Here is a 22,166-nt window from a genome sequence, read left to right as displayed (position 1 = left end):
TATTTTTAATTTTTAATTTTTAATTTTTAACAATAAATCTTATCCAAACAAACTCTTTATGTGATACTAGAAAGACTCAGGCAGAATTGATACATTATAATTGGCACAAGTATAAAAGTGTAAAAGAGGTCCTGAGCCACAACAGGCCTATCAGCCTATGCTATAGGACAAGAAACAAGCTAAACATGGCCACAAATAGAAGACACGATTAAAGGAAACGAATAAAAAATTAAAAAAAGTTGCTTTGGAAGTTGGAATAGGAGTGTCTGAATTGACGAATAATTCTGGTGCTATTTAATGTTGGCTTCAACTTATACATGTGGTAAGTTGTGGGTGATGGGAGTGATAGTGAGTTCACGTGGAGATCCCTTCACCAACCACAATTTATCATTAAACTTACAGATTTTGGTGTGGTTGACCTAGTCTCCTTCTTCAATCTAACAACATGACTTTTGAGTCTCCTTCCTCTAAGTCTCCTTCCGGTTTGCACTGCAAATTGCAATTTGTAAATTGTGCTGCATTGCATAGCTGCCTGATACAAACATGAATAGTAGAATTTCCCCTCTTATTATTTTCCTGCTTCTTTTTTTCTTTCCGGGTTTTCAATCCACCAATAATACTGTCACGGATACCATCCTACCTGGCCAACCACTAACACACCCGAAGACCATTGAGTCGCCTAATGGAATCTTCGAACTTTGTTTCTTCTCTCCAGGAAATTCGACAGAGAATTACTTGGGAATACGATTCAAGAATGTTTCTGAGCAGAGTGTAGTTTGGGTTGCAAACAGAAAGTACCCATTCCCAGATTCAACTGCTGTTCTCAATATTAATCGGGATGGAGATCTTGTAATATCTGATGGCTCAACGACATACAACGTGACCAACACTTCAGCTGGCAACGGTACTTATGCCATGCTATTGGATACAGGTAATCTTGTACTCACAAACAGGGTCTTGGAGCTTTTTTGGCAAAGCTTTGACCATCCTACTGATACCCTTTTGCCCGGAATGAAACTAAGTGTAAATGAAAACGCCTCATTAATATCATGGAAAAGTTTAGAAGATCCTGCGCCTGGTCTTTTCTATCTGCAGTGGGGTTCCAGTATTTATAGTACAGTCGTACCAATAATAATGAAGGGGTCTGAAGTATATTGGTCAAGTTTACGCACTAGCTTTGATGTTTTATCTTATGATTCGAATTATGTTACTTGGCCTTTTAACTACACTTCTCAGACTCAAATTTCGAGAATCGTGTTGGATGAATCCGGGAAGCTTAAACTTCAGTCATGGTTAGAAGATCAGAAAAAGTGGAATTCCTCAATACAGTCATCCAGGTGTGAGGATTATGCTTTATGCGGCAATTTTAGTGTATGCAATGAGACTGCACGAAACCCATGTAGCTGTTTGCCAGGTTTCAAACCCGTTTCTGGAGACGTGTCCAGTGACTGTGTGAGGAAAACTGCTCTGCAGTGCAGTAATAATAATAGTGATACTCAAAATGATAAGTTTCTTCTCATGTCTAAGGTTGATTGGCTTGATTATCCGAAGCCTTTGAAGATGAGCAGTGATAAGGAGTGTCAATCATCTTGCTTGATTAATTGTTCTTGTATTGCTTATGTTTTTGGGGCAAAGAGCGGTTCCATTAGGACCGCCGAGTCTGACTGCATAGAATGGCATGATTCTTTTTCAAATCTGAAGCTAACATCAATTGAAGATAAACATGAAAATGGTTTCTATCTGAAACTAGCCGCCTCGGAATCGGTCCCCAATGGTAAGAATTATGCAAGAACTTTTGTTGGTAAAGTGAATAACTAGTTGTGCCATTTGTAATTGTATATGTTTGTGTTATTAAATTCACTCTTTCCTTCCAAGGGCCTTATAGCTCAATTTGTACACTAGGAAGACAATCCGGGTTTAAATCCCCCATCCCCTACCAATAGAATTATAACAATAAAAAAGTCAATGTTAAAAAATTCAATTAGGCATCCTAATGTATAACATATAAGATACTTTATTTATGTTTTACTCTTAAGCTAAATTGTATTAATTTGGAACTAGGTCACCACTTTACATTTAGTCTTATTGAGTTCCCAAGGTTTTTACAGGATAGTTCTAGGCGTTGCCATATTATTATTACTTGAGATGGTAACTGTTAAATATTAGCATTGATACACCATGTTGAATATGCTATTATGGATGCGGAAGCGAAAGCATAAAGTATAGAACACAATAACACAAGAGGATTACGTGGTTCAGCCTAACGGCCTACATCCATAGAGGAAACCCTAAAGGGCTACATCAATAATATATTAGAGTGTAGAACAAATCCTGTGTTACAATGAACCATAACATGTGTATATATAGTAGACTAAACCCTAAACTAATAGACTTCTAGTACAAGTAGGAAACTTGGCTTGCACACAAAGCAGAATTAGGCTTGGGCTTATGCTAATGGGCTAATATATCTCTAACACCCCCTCTCAAACTCAAGATGGAAACTTGATGAAATCTTGAGATTTGATTAGGTTGAAAAGATCCCTTGAATGAAGTTTGGCTCTGTGACGGTGGCTTGAGAAAGGCAATGGTCTTGTAGTGTTGATGCGACTTCTAACGGTGAGGTGACTTTACCGGAGAATTTTGACGGCAGCAGTGGAAAACCAAAGAAGATGAACGCAGCGAAGAAACACCGAGGAAGACAAAGATTGCTTTTAATACACCGTAAGGACAGAAAACCATGGCCATAGGAAGGCAGCTCTGATACCATGTTAAATATTAGCATTGATACACCATGTTGAATATGCTATTATGGATGCGGAAACGAAAGTATAAAGTATAGAACACAATAACACAAGAGGATTACGTGGTTCAGCCTAACGGCCTACATCCACAGAGGAAACCCTAAAGGACTACATCAATAATATATTAGAGTGTAGAACAAATCCTATGTTACAATGAACCATAACATGTGTATATATAGTAGACTAAATCCTAAACTAATAGACTTCTAGTACAAGTAGGAAACTTGGCTTGCACACAAAGTAGAATTAGGCTTGGGCTTATGCTAATGGGCTAATATATCTCTAACAGTAACCATTACCAATTTTTAGTTTATTTATTCCTCTGATTTGTTAAAAATCAATACTGACTCTCTCTAGAAACTTCTAAAACTTCTCACACAATCTCTTTCTTTCTAAAAATTTCTTTCTAATTTCGGACATTTCTCTCTTGCTCTTTTTTTTGGAATTCTCTCCAAGATAGTTCTCTAGAAGCTTTCTTACACTAGTGAATTGCAGCCACAAATTTCTAAGGTGTCTAGAAGGTTGGAGAAAGACATTAATTTAATGCCAATAAAAAGGAAGAAGCTAGGAGCTTCAAGTTGGTTTCCTAACCGACATACATCTAGTATAAATAGATGTAATGAGGTGAGAGACTTGTGAAGTGAGTGTGTGTCATAAAACACCAAGTGAGAGATGTATGAAGTTGTATGAGTTGAGATGTGTGCCATAGGTAGCAAGTGTGTAGAGTGCAATATAGTCAAGAGCTAGTGTGTGTAGATGTCTAGAAGTGAGGTGTGTGCAAGTGTACTTAGTGAGGCAGTGTCGTGTGCAGTGAAAGAAAGGTGCTACGAGTGCACTAGTGTTAGTGAGTCAAAGCATTAGTGCTTATAAAGTGTTGTAATTTAAAGAGTCTAGTTTTTAATAAAAGCTCATTCTTCAATCTTTTGTTCAACAATCTAGTGTCAGAGCTTCTACTAACTCAACATGATTTTCTTTGATAGTCCCAAGCTCAAGGAATGAATCCAACCCAGCAGTGACGCTAGGAGCAACAGATGGAGTAATGTTTGTACGAGCTAAGCAATTAGTCGCCATACTGGCTATATCTCTACCTCTTGCAACTTTTTTATTGGGCCTTTTTGTCTATTGTGTATGGAAAAAACTCAGGATGACAAGCAAGGGTGAGAAAATAATTCTGATAATGCTATTTAAGCAATCAAAATGTATATCCTTAATTATTGCCATAAATTTATATATATATATATATATATATATATATATCTATACTCTGTGTGTGTGTGTTTTGTAATTGTTCACTGTTCAGGTGAGGATTTGGTACAGTTAGATTTGGGCATGACCATAAAGTTTGAAAATTCGGAGCTGTTGGAAGAAAATACGCATGAAGATATCAGGAAAAAGGAATTCAAAATGCCATTATTCAGTTTTACAAGTGTTTCTGCTGCAACTGATAATTTCTCAGATGCAAATAAGCTTGGAGAGGGTGGTTTTGGACCTGTTTACAAGGTATGATTATCCAAAAACTCAATGCTTAGGATGAGGAATGTATACAAAGGTTTACCCTTATCAACTTTACACTTGCCATGTTAACGAGAACAAACGGGCACTGTCAGTTTGTTACTGCGTCTGTTATAATCCCTACTCTATATATCTCTGTCGAGTATAATTGGGCTATCCTAATTTCTTCATGGCAACCACAAAACTAAGTTTAAGGAAAACAATTTCAGGGAATATTACTGAAAGGGGATTTGGTAGCTGTGAAAAGGCTTTCAAGAAGATCGGGCCAAGGTTGGGAGGAGCTAAAAAATGAAGCTATACTCATAGCCAGTCTCCAACACAACAATCTTGTTAGACTTTTGGGCTGCTGCATTGAACGAGATGAAAAGATACTAGTATATGAGTATATGCCAAATAAAAGTTTGGACTTTTTCATTTTTGGTTAGTAATGTTTTATACATGCATACATACATACACACATACATACAGACACACACACACACACACACACACACACACACATATATATATATATATATAATTGTGATTGATTTTATGGTTGACCTTTGCATATGATCTATTAATGCGTACAACTAATTTCTCTTGATTATAAAATAGATCAAGAAAAGCGCAAGATTTTAGATTGGCAAACGCGGATTCGAGTGATTGAAGGCATTGCACAAGGGCTTCTTTACCTTCATCAATATTCTAGATTGAGGATTATTCATAGAGACTTAAAGGCTAGCAACATTTTGTTAGATACCGAAATGAATCCGAAGATATCAGATTTTGGATTGGCAAGAATATTTAAAGGAAATGAATCACAGGCAAATACAAATAGAATTGTTGGCACTTAGTAAGTACAGACCAACATGATATGTGCTCAAACAGAGAGACAAAACACGACTACTAACATTTTAACTTGATTATGGTTTTCAGTGGTTATATGTCCCCTGAATATGCTCTGGAAGGCCTCTTCTCCATCAAGTCAGATGTTTTCAGTTTTGGCGTCTTGTTGTTAGAGATTGTGAGTGGCAGGAAGAACACTGGGTTTTATCAAACTGATTCTTTCCATCTTCTTGGATATGTGAGTATCCTATTTGCCACTATTTTTTCAAAAGTAGTTCAATATTCTTTATACTTTTATTAACAATTACTTCTTTAATTTTTTTTTTCAACAATCCCCCCATCTCACTCCTCCCCCCCTCTCCCCCCCCCCCCCCTAACACACACACACACACTCACATACACATGCAATATTTCAGATCCTTATGAATATATATAGTATTTTCATGCCAAAAAAAAAAAAAAACCATACAATAATAATATATTAATTTATTTGTGTTTTTCTATGAAAGGTTTTTTACATGAATCAATTATTGTTACAATTACTTCATAGTCAGAATTTCATTTAGCATTCATATGAAATAATTTTTAGTTGTTAAATAGACCCCAAATAATAATAATAATAATAATAAATTATATTCTGAAAATTAATGAACCTAAGATCTAATAAAATAATAATAATAAAATTTTTAGTTTAAAACTCAAAGTTTTAAACTTAAATAATATTAAACTATAGATTTTATTATTTAATTATTCCAGGATCTATGATACCCTTGAGGCCTTCAGTCGAGGCAATATAGGAGTTCTGCTTGTATAACTTGATCTAACTCAAACTAAGATGGAGATTTGTTGATGTGCCTTGTGGCTTGCGCAAGGGGTTCCAGGTTCCCTTATGTCCACCATGTGCTAAACATATATTCAACTTTTTAACTAGTACTCCTATGTGCGTGTTGTAATCAGGTATCTTTAGAGAGAGTGTTCTTTGGGTGTATTTGGACTCTGAATTTCTTATAGAGAGCCTTTATGCCAATATTGTAATCTTCCCATCTTCATAGTGAAGTTTTCTCCTTGTTGCCTAACATTTATTATTTTCTTTCCCCGATATTGAAGGCATGGGAATTATGGACAAGCGATAGGGGATCGGACTTGGTGGATCCACTACTTGATGATGTATCCTCTGTCCGTGCGGTATTAAAATATGTTAACATAGGTCTCCTCTGTGTTCAAGAAAGTGCAGCGGATAGACCTACAATGTCTGATGTTGTCACAATGCTTAGCAGTGAAAGTATGGCTTTACCTTATCCCAAACAACCTGCTTTTTTGAACATGAGAAGTGTGACGAAGGCAAACCCTGGTATTAGTAGGACAGAAATCTGCTCTGTGAATCACGCAACTGCTTCAATTATCGAAGGCCGGTAACATTTTTTGAATTAAAGCCATAAGCATTAGTATATCCTAGGAAATCATCCATAAACTTTCAGAATATTTAAGGTATTTGGTAGAGTAGTTTGAAATGAAATTTTTGTAGTTTTTTAAAATAAATGTAAAAATATGAGTTTGAACTCTAAGTAGTATTAGGCCCTCAATTTCTTTGCCTGTGGCCTACCAACATTATTCAAATGTATTATGGTTCCGAAACGTATCATCAAAAGATCCGTTGGTACCTGACATTCGAGAGATTAGCTTCTCACATTTCTGAAATGAAATGCAAGGTCTTTCTGTCACTTGAAAGTGGCAATGCTAATATAGGAAGCTATATTATGCTGGAGGACGTATATTTTAATTTTTGTTACAACCCTACAACAAACTATATTAAAGTGATTTTGAGTGACCACTGAAGGGCACCGCAGGAACGCGAACCGGTTAAACGGCGTCGGAATCGCCTCGAAGTATCGGCCGATTCTAGGAGGAGTCGGAGTGGCGGCGGGGAACTACGGCGTCGGAAAACGCGGAACTCGCGGACTTGGAAGTGTCGTTTGGAAAAGAGGAGGAGGGAATTTGTTGTTGAGGCGGCGGCAGCGACAGCGAGAGTCATTGTTTGTTGTTGTTGTTGTTGTGAGTGTGAATGTGTGATGAGTGTGAGTGTTGGTTTTGCTTTTGCACTTTTGGTTGTTGTTATGAGAGGTGTGTTTGCGATTGAGATATGAGAGGTGAGAAGGTAATGAATAATAATGACAAAAGAGAAACTCAAAACAAGTTTCAATTTCGATTTCGAAAGCTCCAGAAAAAGAAGAGGAGTGCATGGCTCAGAATTTTTTGCAGAGTTTTTTTTTTTGGATCCCACGCCAGCCGACCACAGATGGAGAATGGAGACACTTCAATTCACGGTCAATTTTGTTTTGGAAGGAAGTGTTTTTGTTGCTTTTGAATAATAGAGGTAAACGGCAATGGAAAGGGTTAGTGGGTCACAGGAGCAATGAGCTACATTTGAGGTAGGCCCAATGATTAATGGGCTACAATCATAGGCAAGTGAGGAGGGAATGGTCATGTTGGGTAAAAGGCCGGGTACCTATGGACTTGATCATAGCTCACACTAAGGTGGCTGAGTTTTATGAAGGCAACTCCCAATGCTTCAACACTAGAGCAGAGCAGCCTTGCCAAGCAAAATGATCGATTAAGTCGTAGTGGTCGTGAGCTAGGAACTTACATACAATTCAAGAAGATATTATTTGGTTATTTTGAAAGACCACTTCAACAATGTCTAGTGATCCTCTTACTAATAATATAATGTCATTTGTACAAATTAATTGAGTCAGATTCTATTCACAATCTTAATCATATTATCGAACACAAATAAAATATAATAATTAGCCAAAAGCAACTATTTAGATTGAGTCATTTGATACCATTCTCACTCTCATTGATCTAGCATGAATCTAATGAGGACGATAGTGAATCTAAAGCTAGAAAAACAAATGTCTATGTTTGATGAGGGGGGCAACCATTGTGCTGCTATGGATCCAAATATGGGGACGGTGATTTAGCATTATTTTATTTTATTTTATTTTTTGTGGTGCAAAGAATTGTTAGCATTGGGGTAAGTGGTGGTGATGGTCTCATTCATAAGGGTTATTTATTTATTTTATTGATTAGGAGGTTACTTTATTAATTTAAACAAATGACATTATATTATTTGGATGAGAAAACCACTTAACATTACTAAGGTGATCCTCTAAAAGGATTGAATATTTCTTCCAATTTAAGAGCTTCACTCTGTAATAATGCCGTAATTCCACACAAAATGGTTTTCCTAATGGAAACCCGGTTGGACGATAGAGGTATGCAAAGATTTCGTCAAAAATCGGGTTGTTAAAATGCTTTGGTGGTTAATAAAGTAAGGAAAGGTGGTGGCATAGCAGATGTTGGAAGGAAGATATTACAATTGATGTGAATAGTGACTCTAAAACCACACAGTTTCTTTCTTTCTATCTCTTCTAAGAGATAATACAAAGTACAAACTCTTCCACTTCCAAAATGAAATTAAAAAAATATTTTATTCCTACCAAAATGGGATCAAACCAGTATTGTAATCTACTTGGATATAAAAAATAAATAGTACATTATAAATATTTCATGGATTGATGGGTTACAAAGGGGATGTATTCTTCCCTTTTATGTGGAATGGGCAATCCGGTTGGCTGAGCTTGATCTGACCTCACTTTCTTAATGGCCTTAGCTCATGTAAATTTCATAAAGGTTAAATAATGGGTTGGTGAGTAATAAAAGCAATGTAATCTCCCCTCTATGTGGCTAATGAAGGTAGAAATTAAAAAAGGAAAGAGAGAAGACTCTCTCTCACTCAGCTTATCAACTCTCTAATTTACTACTATATATGGTTCTTATTAGTCTCTGAATTTTGTATGTCTGCATGGAACATAGAGGCTAGATCACAACTTAAAAGAACTGCATACAAAATCCAAGAGATATATCTGATGATTATAACATGGAGAAAGTCGAGGCTCTTGCTTCATTGCTCATGAATCACACATGCATATCCATCATGCATGTTGTTTTAATTATAGCCAACAGACAAAGCAATCAACCATTAAATTGAATGTTAAAGAAAAACTTTATGCTCAGTTTTTTGATAGAGTTTGCGATATAATATTAAACTGAGAATTGGGGGGCAATTCTCAGTTTAATATTATATCGCATAAACTCTATCAAGAAACTTAAAAACACACAAAGGTGGCTGTGTTTTATGAAGGCAACTCCCAATGTTTCAACACTAGAGCAGAGCAGTCTTACCGAGCACAATGATTGATTAAGTTGGAATGGTCATGAGCAAGGGAACTCACATACAATTCAAGAAGATATTATTTGGTTGTTTTGGAAGACCACCTCAACAATGTCCAGTGATCCTCCTACCCAATAATATAATGTCATTTGTACAAATTAATTGAGTTAGATCCTATTCACAATTCTAATCACACTATTCAAATAAATATAATATAATAGTTAGCCAAAAGCAACTACTTAGATTTGAGTCATTTGACACTATTCTCACTCTCATTGATCTAGCATGAATCTAACGAGGATGATAGCAAATCTAAAGCTAGAAAAACAAATGTCCACATTTGATGAGGTGGGCAACCATTGTGCTGCTATGGATGCAAATATGGGGACGGTGGATGGTGATTTAGCGGCGTTGTTGTTGTTTTTTTTTTTTTTTTGTGGTGCAAAGAACTATTAGCACTGGCCACTGGGGTAAGTGGTAGTGATAGTCTCATTCATGAGAGTTATTTATTTATTTTATTGATTAGGATGTTACTTTATTAATTGAAACATAGGACATTACATTATTGGATGGAAGAACCACTGGACATTATTGAGGAGATCCTTTAAAAGGATTGAGTAATTCCTCTAAAACAATTGAATATTTCCTCCAATTTAAGAGCTTCACTCCATAGTAAGGCGTAATTCCCCTGCAAAATGGTTTTTCTAATGGAAACCCGATTGGACAATAGAGGTATACAAAGATTTTGTCAGAAATTGTGCTGTTAAAATGCTTTGGTGGTTGATAGAGTAAGGAAGGTGGTGGCGCAGCAATTGTTGGAAGGAAGATATTTACAATGGATGTGAATAGTGACTCTAAAAAGATAATACAAAGTACAAACTGTTCCACTTCCAAAATGAAATTAAGATAATATTTTTTTCCTACCAAAACGGGATCAAACTAGTATTATAATCTACTTGGATATACAAAATAAATAAATAAATAGTACATTATAAATATTTCATGGATTGATGGGTTACAAAAGGGGATGTGTTCTTCCCTTTTATGTGGAATGGGCAATCCGGTTGGCTGAGCTTGATTTGATCTCACTTTCTTAATGGCCTTAGCTCATATGCAACTTTCATAAATGTTAAATAATGGGTTGGTGAGTAACAAAAGCAGTGTAATCTCCCCCTCTTTGTGCCTAGTGAAGGTAAAAATTAAAAAAGGAAAGAGAGAAGACTCTCTCACTCAGCTTATCAACTCTCTTTACTACTATGGTTCTTATTAGTCTCTGAATTTTGTGTCTGCATGGAACATAGAGGCTAGATCACAACTTAAAAGAACTGCATACAAAATCCAAGAGATATATCTGATGATTAGAAACAAGGAGAAAATCGAGGCTCTTGCTTCATTGCATGCTCATAAATCATGCATCCATTATGTTGTTTTAATTATAGCCAATAGACAAAGCAAAAACCATTAAATTGAATGTTAAATAAAAACTTTATGCTCAGTTTCTTGATAAGAGCTTGTGATATTATATTAAACTGAGAATTGGTCGCATGCAATATTTGAGCGGTTGCCTGACAAGATTGACATTAATGTTTCATAGTTTGATAACTTAAGCACATGCATGCCCTAAACCCTGATAATCATTCAACGACATTGGCCTGAACTCCTTAAGCACATGCTACTAAGCACCATTTTGGGCCCTCAATCACAAAGATAGAGAAACATTTATTGTGATGTTGTCTGCTTCATAATTATATATGTTGATATTCTCTTGGTTGGATACCCCAGCAATTTATAAGATTTGTGTTTCTAAAAGAGAATCAAACTCCATTACAATCCAAAATAAACTTCTATTCATTGATTTTGACAGAACCCTGACCATCATTCAACTCTCTCTAAATCGATATCTAATACAAATATTGTTTTGGAAAGGACATAATAAGAATCTTGAATACATTGCATGTATCACACACATATATGCTTTTCTTTATATTTAATTATTTGTCTTCTCAAAGTGTCATTAATCCTTTTTTATTTTCGTTTTATCTGCAAAACAAATGCCGACAAAAAGATTGGCTTATTTATTATAATCACATTGTCTTAATTTGACACAAACATTAATCATCAATTAGAAATTAAGTTTTTATAAGATCATGACAAGATTATGTTCGGTGTCCAAGTTCTAATTATTGAATTTCATTTTTTTTTTAAAGAACGAAAATTAAAAAAATAAAAAGAATCATTTTAAGACGTTTATCATAGTTTCCTTTGCAGTGCAATGTTGTTCATGAACATCTATGTATTTTATCATCAATATATAGCGTCTATTTGGCTAAAGTTTATAACCTCAGTTTTTAGTTTTTATGAACAGTTTTTTTAAACTTCATTTAAAAAAAAAAACTTTTATTTTTTCACACATTCTTACTTTTTCTCAATTTTTCCACAAGTAGGCTTTAGAACAATTTTAATAAAAAGTTTTCAATAAAAAATTAAATAAAATATTCACAAACGGAATAATCTTTCTTGAAAAGGGCAACATACACTTTGGGCACCTTATTAGCGTCAACGACTCTTAAATTTTAATAGTTTTTTCTTTAATGATCCGCACACCAACCTAAATTTTTATAAGGGTTTCAGTGATTTATTATGATGCAAATTAATTAATTAATGTGGCTTCCATCTAAAGCATGCCTTCCTTATACATATAAATTCTCTTACTGGTAGTTACCATCATTCTAGAAAGAGAAGGGAATCCTATTCCTCTTCCAATAGTTAATATATTATTTTACTTTTTGGAAATCTTCTAAGAGAAAAATAAATAAGAATTTCACGTTAACCAGAAAAAAACAAACAAAAAAAAAGGTTGAAGACCTTGAAGACACTCTTGCACATGTCTATCGCTTTCACTAGACAGTTTTTCTCAATAAAAAAATACAAGGTAGAATAAAATTAGTTTGGTCACACTGGTATGGAAAGCAATAGCTTTCTAGTTGGTACGTGAATATATTTGAATTGAAGAGCTTGCAAATGTGGACGAAAAGCCTTCGACATTTTTACCTACTACATGTTAAAACCTAAAAGTAGGTCTAAAGTGCCCTTCCATTCTCAAGTAATTTGAAAAAAAATACAATATTACTGTACATTTTAAAAATAATTTTCCAAAAGAATGCGGATTTTTTATTTTCACTTTTTATCTTCAATCTTATCTTGTGGCTTTATTACTAGTTTATAGTAAAAATACTACTATTTAATTAGTTTAAAAATGAAAAGCACAAAAGTAAATTAAACTTTGTTTCAAAAGTGCATGCGATGCAATCTTAAATGGCAGACATAGGACCATGGGAGAATATACGAGCCAAAAGATAAAGGTTGCACTGGTGAGAATCACTCACGTAAATAAGTAGAAAAGATGAACTTTTGTAACGAGAAAGTGTGTCATAATTTTTGTTAAAAACTCTAAAGTAATTGATTGCGAAGGTTAAAAAAACAATGATGCGTCAATTTGGAACTTATTGTTTACCATTTACAATCGATTACAACCTAATAACGTGATTGAAGAATAATGGCTTGTAATCCATGTTAAAGTTGAACTTTATATAAGACGCAAAAAAGTGCCGTTATTTGCAAAAGAGTAACATTTTTACAATAAATCTTAAACTATAAGCTATTATTGGTTATCATTTAAGCTGAAGTGCATCAATAACAACACATTATTATTTATTATAAATAGTTTGTCATTTAAGATTTGTAGTAAAATTGTTGTAGACGGAAAATTATTAAGTAATTCTGGAACACAGAAAAATAGTGCTCTCTCTTCTAAAGTAATTGATTGTAAAGATTAAAAAAACAATGATGGGTCAATTTGGAGCTTATTGTTTACCATTTACAATCGACTACGACCAAATAACGTGATTGAAGAATAATGGCCTGTAATTCACGCTAAATTTGAACCTCATATAAGACGCAAAAAAGTGCTGTTATTTGCAAAAGAGTAACATTTTTACAATAAATCTTAAACTATAAGCTATTATTGGTTATCATTTAAGCCAAAGTGTGTCAATAACAACACATTATTATCTATTATAAATAGTTTGTCACCTAAGATTTGTAGTAAAATTGTTGTGGACAGAAAAATCTAATTAGGTAATTCTAAAACACGAAGAAATACTGCTCTCTCATCTCCTCTCCCCTCTCTCCTCTAAAGTAATTGATTGTGAAGATTAAAAAAACAATGACGGGTCAATTTTGAGCTTATTGTTTACCATTTACAATTGATTACGACCAAATAACGTGCATGATTGAAGAATAATGACTTGTAATCCACGCTAAAGTTGAACCTTATATAAGACGCAAAAAAGTGTCGTTATTTGCAAAAGAGTAATATTTTTGCAATAAATCTTAAACTATAAGTTATTATTGGTTATCATTTAAGTCAAAGTGCACCAGTAACAACACATTATTATCTATTATAAATAATTTGTCACTTAAGATCTGTAGTAAAATTGTTGTGGACAGAAAAATTTTAGATATTTTTAGAACACAGAGAAATATTGTTCTCATAAACTTTACTATAAATTTAATTAATAAATTTCACTATATAAATATAAAAAAAAATAAAGCATTATTTGAGAGTAACTCAGAATTACTACAAGATATATAGTAAAATCCTTGCCGCCACCCCAGCAATCACCTCTTTCCAAACTACATTACACCAGCCAGGCCCATGGTCTCTGCACTGGGCCATAGTCACACAACTGAAATGCAAAGTGAGTTTACCATTTCACCCCTATCCCTTTTCCTTTATATTGGAACCTTCCTTCTCTCTGAACTCCCCCTCAAACTAGAAGAAAAACCCTCTCTCTCTCTCTCTCTCTCTCTCTCAAAGACAAAAAAAAAAAAAATGGCCAAAGGAGGCAAGCTGACCAAGCTGAAGTCAGTTCTAAAGAAATGGAACTCATTCAGCAATAAACAAAGCCGTCACAACGTGAGGTCCATTGCTTGTGACGATGACTCCTCTTGTAGCAGAGACCTCCACCCGGTCTACGTCGGCAAGTCAAGGCGGCGCTACCTTGTCACCTCCGATGTCATCGACCACCCTCTCTTCAGAGAGCTGGTTGAGAGGTCCGGCGACTCTGACGACGACACCATCAATGTCGCGTGTGAGGTCGTTTTGTTTGAGCACTTGCTTTGGATGCTTGACAATGCTGATCCACAGCCAGAGTCTTTGGATGAGCTCGTTGAGTTCTACGCCTGCTGAGCAAGGCTGCTATATTGGGTTTCTTTGTCTGCAATGCATGGTTACTCTTAGCTGGGCCTCGGTGACTTCGAATAACTTAGAGGGCGGTGTGGGATATAATTTTATATATTTATATGTTATATGTTATATATATATGTGGGTGATGATGATGATGATCTCTAAACTCGTCCACACGCTATAAATTTGTACATTCTTTAATTTGAAGCTTAATTAGCGTTGTAGAGACAAATGCAAGATAGAGAAGAAAGGGCATGTTGAGCATTTGAGTGATTGAAACGGTGAGGATTAAGGTTTTTTTTTTTTTTTTTCTTGGCGTGGGCTCGTCAATCCATGCCACGTGACGGCAATTAGTAATACTATGTGTACTACAAGAACCTTGCTGGTGGTAAGGATTAAGTTAACTCTTTTCACCCCAGCTGTTCTTTTGGCTCGACTGCCTTTCTTTGTTCATTTGTACTCGTAATTTGTACTCGTATCATAATGTTTAATTATTTCTTGAATTCCTGTATAATTATACATATTTTTATTGATGAGAATTGTTGCTTGTTAGCCTTTTCCTTCATTCATTAAGTTTCCTTTTCTTTTTCATCTTTTTTTTTTTTCCATGTGGTATGGTACACACGTTTGTTTATTTTATATGAAGAATAATAACATGAGGAATTTCTTATCCTCACAATAGATACCTGATCTTCTTGCTGCAAGAACTGGCTAGAAGAATGTTAATAATGTGGAACCATATATATGTCCAAATGATGAAGACACTGATCATGATAGGATCATAGGAATTGAATCATTATTGATGCTGAAATTTTGTCATTAAGTCCCCTGTCCATTCTATATTATTGAAAAGTGTTAGTGTATATAGTTAATTTAGACCAGCTCGATAGGTACCTTTGTATATGTTTGTCCTTCACATTGCTAAGAGGCCTCTTTCGCCAAGTGATCAAGTATATTTGTTATTGAGGAAAAGTCAATTAATGTTCTTGTTAGGATTTTTATAGCTCAACTAACAATCTAACACTTCCTAGAATTTTTAACATGAATATTAACAACTGCGCACTTACGGTGCGGTAATCACTCTACAAGTATAAATGTTTGTGGGGTGTTGGAAGAAAGTCCGGAGTTCAAGTCTCTAAGAGAGAGTTTCACACACACATACATTTAGATTGGGTTATAGTAGGAATTATATCTTGTATAAAAAAAAAAAAAACATAAATGTTAAGAGTTTTATAGCTTAACTAACTATCTATCACTTTTTAAAGTTTCAATGGAAATAGTTAGGGTTTAAATCTCCTCTCTCTCTATTGTAATTATCAAATTATTTCTATAATTTTTTTTTTAAAAAAAAGGTGTTATTATCAAACCATTTGATGGACTTCATTTTAGGAAAAAGATTAGATTTAATTTCCTTGAGAGAAGGGATAAGGGCCAATGGTGCCATGTATGCATAACATATGTGATCATGATGGTGAAGTAAATCCACCACTCACAGGCATCCTTAGAAAAATTGACCCCATTATGATGCTCATATATTATAAGAGGATTGGGAAAATAAATATATAAATATATATATATATATATATATATATATATATATATAAAATCCAAAAAAAAAATGACTCGTATATGTATTCATTGTCCCCGCATTGAGATATGACGTAGGACCACTTAGGTAATAAAATGAGATTTTTCATTACTCCAACCCATGAGTCCCAAACTCACAAATGCGATGGCTGACAATAGGACTTGGTCCCTCTAGGTCACCTCCTCACGTGCGGTGAAAAACATAATTTACTGGTGCAATAAAAACCTTCTAGGTAGATGGAGAGACTTATGAGATGTTCTGGTACCCCATAGAAATAGACGATGAATCCACTTTGTCTTATTCATACTGGAGAAATTTTTTTGCAACCAACCATATAACGATTCATAAAATTATGGACAAAATTTAGTTGATTCCTACTAAAAAATTTAACTTTACTACATATTTTGAAATTTTAATCAATGGATTGAATGTTCCTTATGTTCTTAATGCCAACACCAAAGTTCGTGCTAATCAGATGTTATTTACTATTCAGTTTATAAAATTATTTTTAATGCTTAATTTTAAACTACAAAAACTTAAAATTTAATCATTTGGTTGATTATATAGTTATTGATATTTGATCTTCTAGAAATTTTGCAAATTTGAAAGATCTGAAAAGAAAATGCAATTTAATGATAGAATTTATTGAAATTCAAAATCAATAAGAAAGATATTGAGTGGAGTTATTGTCATTTTTTTTCTTCGAAATATGTGCTTTTTGTCACATGGCATATTAATGAGTCACATGAATTTAATTTAACGAGGCATGTGCTTTAACATATGGATGGCCTTATAAATCGTCATATAATGGATGAGAGAAGATTCCTCCAGGTCAGTTTGGAGATAAATTATGTCCAAGGAAAAACTCTCTCAACATAAGCTATGATAAATTACCATTTGTTTAAAAAACTCAAACTATTAAAAAAAAAAAGAGTTTGAAAAAAATCTATTACAAAAGAGTGAATCTTCATTTAACCACTAACCACTAAATTAACATTCCCTCTTACGTGTGAGTCCAAAGTTCTGCTTACTAAGTAGAATCCAAATAGAACAGAGAATGGAGGCAGGAATAGAATCAAGATCAGAAAAGCATTCGTTAGAAACTCTTTTTTACCTTTAAAGTCTGATATCATGAGACTACACTACTTATTCTGAGAATTTAAAAGGTTAAGAAAGTATGAATTTAATAATTATTCTAATAATAACTTGCTTGTCTTGCCCAGACTTGGTTGTAATGGGATTGGTGATTACCAACCTGCCATACAAGTATAAAACAAATAAAAATGGTCACTTTTTTCAAGTAACAAAGAGTGGTTGAAGAAAAGGTCCATATTCTGGGACAGCAAGGAAGTCAACAACTTTTGAAGAGGCACCGTATATACAATTCAACCCCAGGTTGATGTTAAAGTTGTTTATGGTTTTTTATATTGGACTTTATAATATATATTAATATTTTTCACTTAGTGTGCTAATGATAAGGTAGTTAGAGATGCTTTTGAAATATACCTATTACACGGCCATTCTATTTGCTTTGCTGGTTTAATTGGTTAGATAGAAGAGCTCTTTATTAAAACTTATTCAACACTTATTATTGCAAAGTGGAAGACATGAAATTTGTTCAAAACACGTTTTAGTACTACCTGTAACGCGTTTTCAAGCTGCCATTGCCACCCTACGAATAAAGCTGTGCATGCTTTCACAACAGAAATGCTAGTCATGCTTCTAATCATCAAATTAAAGATATTGCTATGAATAAATACATTTTCTGTTTTCGAATATGGTTCCCCACCTTTTATTTATTTTTTTAATATTTATGACTTTATTAATCATAAACTTTTGGATGAATGACTCAATTTAATAATGTCTATCCCCAAAAAAATAATGAAATAATAATAAAAGGCGAGTGTTACCTATAGTTTCGATGTCATTGGCTACAAGATGATAGAACTTCTTTTGATAATCAAACTTCAAAGAAAGTTGGAGAATGGATAAATGAAGAAAACGCTAGTATAGTGTTGGCCAAATTAAGGCCCTTCGATGATCAAGTTAGAAAGGTGAAATGATTTACTTAATTAATAGCTAGGATCAATAAGAGAGATTAATATGATTAGTGTGTTTAGATCAAAGTGCATACCTTTTTACCTTTGTTCCTCTTGGTTTTATAGTCTCCTCCTTTATTCTCTATAATGAATATTTGCACTTATTATGTACGAAACGACTGTAGTAAATGGAAGACTATTAATACTTTCAGTGGTCTTCTGTTTGTTGGTCCGTATATTACGCTTTGATTGATTGATCTCATAAATGTCATTTTATTGCTATGATATTCCATCCATATGAACTATATTAATAAATTCACATGCATTCATCAAATGTTATGGATGACCTAGCATGCTATGAAAACTTTGGCCTTATGGATGACCATTATATATATATATATACACACACACTTCCTTTTTATGTTTTGTCTAATTAAAAAGTGAAGACCTATGATATTATACCTAACGATTTTAGACTCTATGCCTTTTTTCTTTTTGACCCCACAAGCTCAACATATCAAAGTACGTAGCTTAGATATGGTGCCCTTTAAATTCACGGGGAAAAAAAGAAATAGTAAAGCTAAGGTGACTGATGTGTTACTGTATTAGTGCATTGTCATATATATCATTATGGAGAAATTTCCAACATCTTTTTTCCAAGGCCGTTTATCCATAATTGATCTTAAAATTTTAGAAATTAAGATTTGGTTTTTTATTCCTTTAATTTAACCATATGATAATTCCATATTTCTGTCTAAATCAATATAGATATATGAGATTGATTAGAAGGTAAAAAAATTGCAAGGAAAAAAAAATTAGTATACAGAATTACAGATTCAATGTCTAAGGCATCTTTTATATATATATACAATTTTTGGATATTAATTTAGCAATATAATTTAGCTGTTGAAACAAAATGAAATAGTTCAAAATACCCACTTAAATTATATTAAACTTTGGAACAGATGTTCCTCCACCAATTAGTTTACTAAAGACTTTTCGGTGGATGGATCAAGATTAATATAATTATATATAGACCCAAAAAAATAAAGCAAAAGTTGACAATGGAATATATATATAAAAGTTCATTTATAGTTTGATTACTTATAACACAGAAGTAATGATGATTGAGGAGACTATCTTAGATTGAGATTGGGATTAGAGATTAAAGTCGGCTTATTTTATTATTGAACTTATTTTTTATATTATGCATAAGTCTTACGGCATTTTTTGGTACTATTTATAAGTTTTACTGTACTATTTTAACTTGTTTTTATCTTTATTTACAATATTTTTAGCAAAATTTTTTTAATTTCAACTAAATAAATTATTCCAAATGGACTTTTACTGATTTGAATCAAAATAAAAAAGTGCAAAAAAAGAAGTCTAAACTAGGTCAAGAATATTAGAAAAAAGATGACGGAAAAAACTTAGGTAATTCTGGACCGATACTACCTAAATATTGTCCAAAGATGCATGACAGCACGATGACTTCATTAATTAGTTCATTAGACAATGAATAAAAGCTTTGAAAAAAAAGGTTGCTTTCATGGACATTGAAACTTGGTAGTTATAGCCGACCTGGAAAGAACTCGAGCTTTTGAAAGAAATAATAATAATAATAATAATAATTTGATGGACCCAAATTAAAATGAGGAAAAAAATGAACTTCCTCGAGAGAAACAGAATGAACGGTGCACAATATACCACAGAGAACTTCAGGAGCGGGGGGTGAAAAGACGAAAATACCCTTATCAGTCTCGTCCTCGTCAGGAACGAAGAAGACAAAGCTGGCGGCCGTCTTTTGCGGCTTTTGAAGAAAAGATGCTCCCGCAATCATGTTTGCTTTGATATGCTTGTCAGTTTGGGGGGCAATTATGTCATTTAATATAGTAAACAGTGAACTCAGTCAGTCAGAGGCCGAAAGACCAGCCCACGTGGGGAGGGGTCGAGAAATCGGATTTTGGCTCTTCAAAGGACCCCACCTAGGCACAGCCACATTTGTCAAATTTATAATTATTTTATAATAATATATTAATTATAATACGTATAAATTTGGGAGAGCTTTTTTAGGAAAGTTTTAGGAAATATAAAAAAACTGTCAAACAATTTTATTTATTTATTTTTTCTATAAAAATTTTTTAAAAATAATTAATTAACGAATGTTCTTAGCGTTAACATTTCTTAATTTGAAAATGCTAAGATCATAACTTATTGCACAATTTTTTCCATTATTTGTTATATATATTGTAAGTTGTGAGTAGTTGAGAAAAAATAGTAAGTTTACGCTTCTACCACTCACAACTCTTCACATGACTAGTTGTGGTAAAAATTGTGCAATAATATGTGGTTTTAGCATTGCTTCGATAAATTTAGCTACATTAATGCATTAGGTTTTTCAATGTTTAGGATTTAATTGTTCTTAGAAAAGATAACACTATTTTTGTTTTTGTTTAGACCTACAATTAAAGGAATTTAAGAGATACAACGTTTAGGGTAAGCAATACCCCAAGTATTAGATAAAATATGATACAAAGTAAAGGAATGAGAAAGAGAATGCGATACAAATTTGCCCAAAAGGTCAGTGCAACGATTCTCTTCACGATGAATGTGACTAATATGAGCCTCTTCAAAATGCTGGAGGTTGGACTTGCAATCAGTAATTAAAGTACTAAAAAGATGAGAAACATCAATTAAAGAACTATGTGATGTAAAAATTTTGATAACAACTTGTACATCAATTCTAATGGGAAGCTTGCATATATTGAGTGTTTTTGCAAGAGCAAAGTCATCTCTAAACCTCATAATTAAAAACTGCCATAGAATGAATGAAACCAATGCTTCTAGTGAAACTTCCTATTCAAGAGTTAGTAAGGGGTTGTTTGGTTTTTTGGAAACCATCACTCCTCATTTCTCATTCAATTTTCGTCACTCATCACTCATCACTTAAAATACCCCAAAAATCACCCACTCTTGTTTGGCACCTTAACCCGGTCATGTTTTGTTTAATTGGGTCATTAGAGCCATTGGTAGCACAGTGTTGGCACATGGAGTCTAAAAATTGAGTTGACATTGGTTGATCATGGGCCCCAATACTTGCTAAAAATTACACAAAATGTCACGATACTCATGTTTCTGTTTTCAGAAACTCCAAAAAGTTGTTTCCAAATTCGCTCTCTCATCACTCAAAATCTAGAGATTTGAGTGATGGGTATATCACTGAGTTAGGACGTCCAAACAAGCATTGGCTTGTGGGATCCACTGATTTTGGGTTATGGGTGATGGATGATGGAAATCAAGAAATCCAAACAACCTCTAAGGGGCTCTTTGGTTTAAAAAAAGTCATCACTCATCACTTATCACTCAATTTTCATCGCTCATTATTCATTACTCATCACTGAAAATATCCTAATTTCTTAAGATGGCATGTTTGACACTTGTTTCCAATTTCTTATAACTCTAAAATCCAATCTTTTTGTGGGACCTAGTCATCACTTTTTGTGGTGTGAAATGATCAAGTAAGTTTAACACGTGAAGGAGCTGTTGGTGTGAAGTCAAAAGTTGCGGCTGGTGGGTTCCTCAATGTGTGTGTATTAACAAGATTGCTATCATAACTTAGTTTTCATAACTCAAAAGCAGCCAAAACTTGTTTTCAGTTTTGCTAACTCATTACTCAAAAATCTGATAATTGAGCAATGGAAACAAGGGTTGAAAACAAATCCAAACAGCCTTCTCTGCGTTGGTCCCACCATTTTTGAGTAATAAGTTATGGAAACATAGTGATGGGTGATGGAAACACCAAAATCCAAATAGCCCCTAAAGTCCCTAATAAGGGCACCAGCACTTGCTCTACTCGGATTCTCAATGGTAGAGCCGTTATTGTTGAGCTTGTAGAGAAACCTGAAGGAGGGGTCTA

General features: G+C 33.8%; 2 protein-coding genes across 2 annotated transcripts; both read left to right on the top strand.

The window, feature by feature from the left end:
* Window positions 1-504: 504 nt before the first annotated feature.
* On the top strand, window positions 505-6,657 carry LOC142644611 (G-type lectin S-receptor-like serine/threonine-protein kinase B120). The gene is made up of 7 exons (XM_075819193.1): window positions 505-1,774; window positions 3,782-3,958; window positions 4,102-4,301; window positions 4,523-4,733; window positions 4,911-5,148; window positions 5,232-5,379; window positions 6,249-6,657. The coding sequence occupies exons 1-7, from the start codon at window positions 544-546 to the stop codon at window positions 6,555-6,557; spliced, it is 2,514 nt and encodes an 837-aa protein (XP_075675308.1). The 5' UTR covers window positions 505-543; the 3' UTR covers window positions 6,558-6,657.
* A 7,549-nt stretch (window positions 6,658-14,206) lies between these two features.
* Window positions 14,207-15,188, top strand: LOC142642574 (auxin-responsive protein SAUR76-like). Its single transcript, XM_075816955.1, has one exon. It carries the CDS (start codon window positions 14,270-14,272, stop codon window positions 14,624-14,626), a length of 357 nt encoding a protein of 118 aa, XP_075673070.1. The 5' UTR covers window positions 14,207-14,269; the 3' UTR covers window positions 14,627-15,188.
* Window positions 15,189-22,166: the final 6,978 nt, after the last annotated feature.

This window comes from Castanea sativa, chromosome 7 (assembly GCF_040712315.1).
Source record: "Castanea sativa cultivar Marrone di Chiusa Pesio chromosome 7, ASM4071231v1".
Taxonomy (NCBI): Eukaryota; Viridiplantae; Streptophyta; class Magnoliopsida; order Fagales; family Fagaceae; genus Castanea; species Castanea sativa.
The sequence above is the reverse complement of the archived record's forward strand: the minus strand, read 5'-3'. Positions and strand labels throughout refer to the sequence as shown.

What these genes read in the sequence shown, in the direction of transcription:
- LOC142644611 (XM_075819193.1), top strand. Translation starts at nt 544, where the DNA reads ATGAATAGTAGAATTTCCCCTCTTATTATTTTCCTGCTTCTTTTTTTC. An exon ending in CTCGGAATCGGTCCCCAATG is followed by an intron (nt 1,775 to 3,781) that starts GTAAGAATTATG and finishes TTTCTTTGATAG; the next exon opens with TCCCAAGCTCAAGGAATGAA. An exon ending in CTTTCCATCTTCTTGGATAT is followed by an intron (nt 5,380 to 6,248) that starts GTGAGTATCCTA and finishes CCGATATTGAAG; the next exon opens with GCATGGGAATTATGGACAAG.
- LOC142642574 (XM_075816955.1), top strand. Translation starts at nt 14,270, where the DNA reads ATGGCCAAAGGAGGCAAGCTGACCAAGCTGAAGTCAGTTCTAAAGAAA.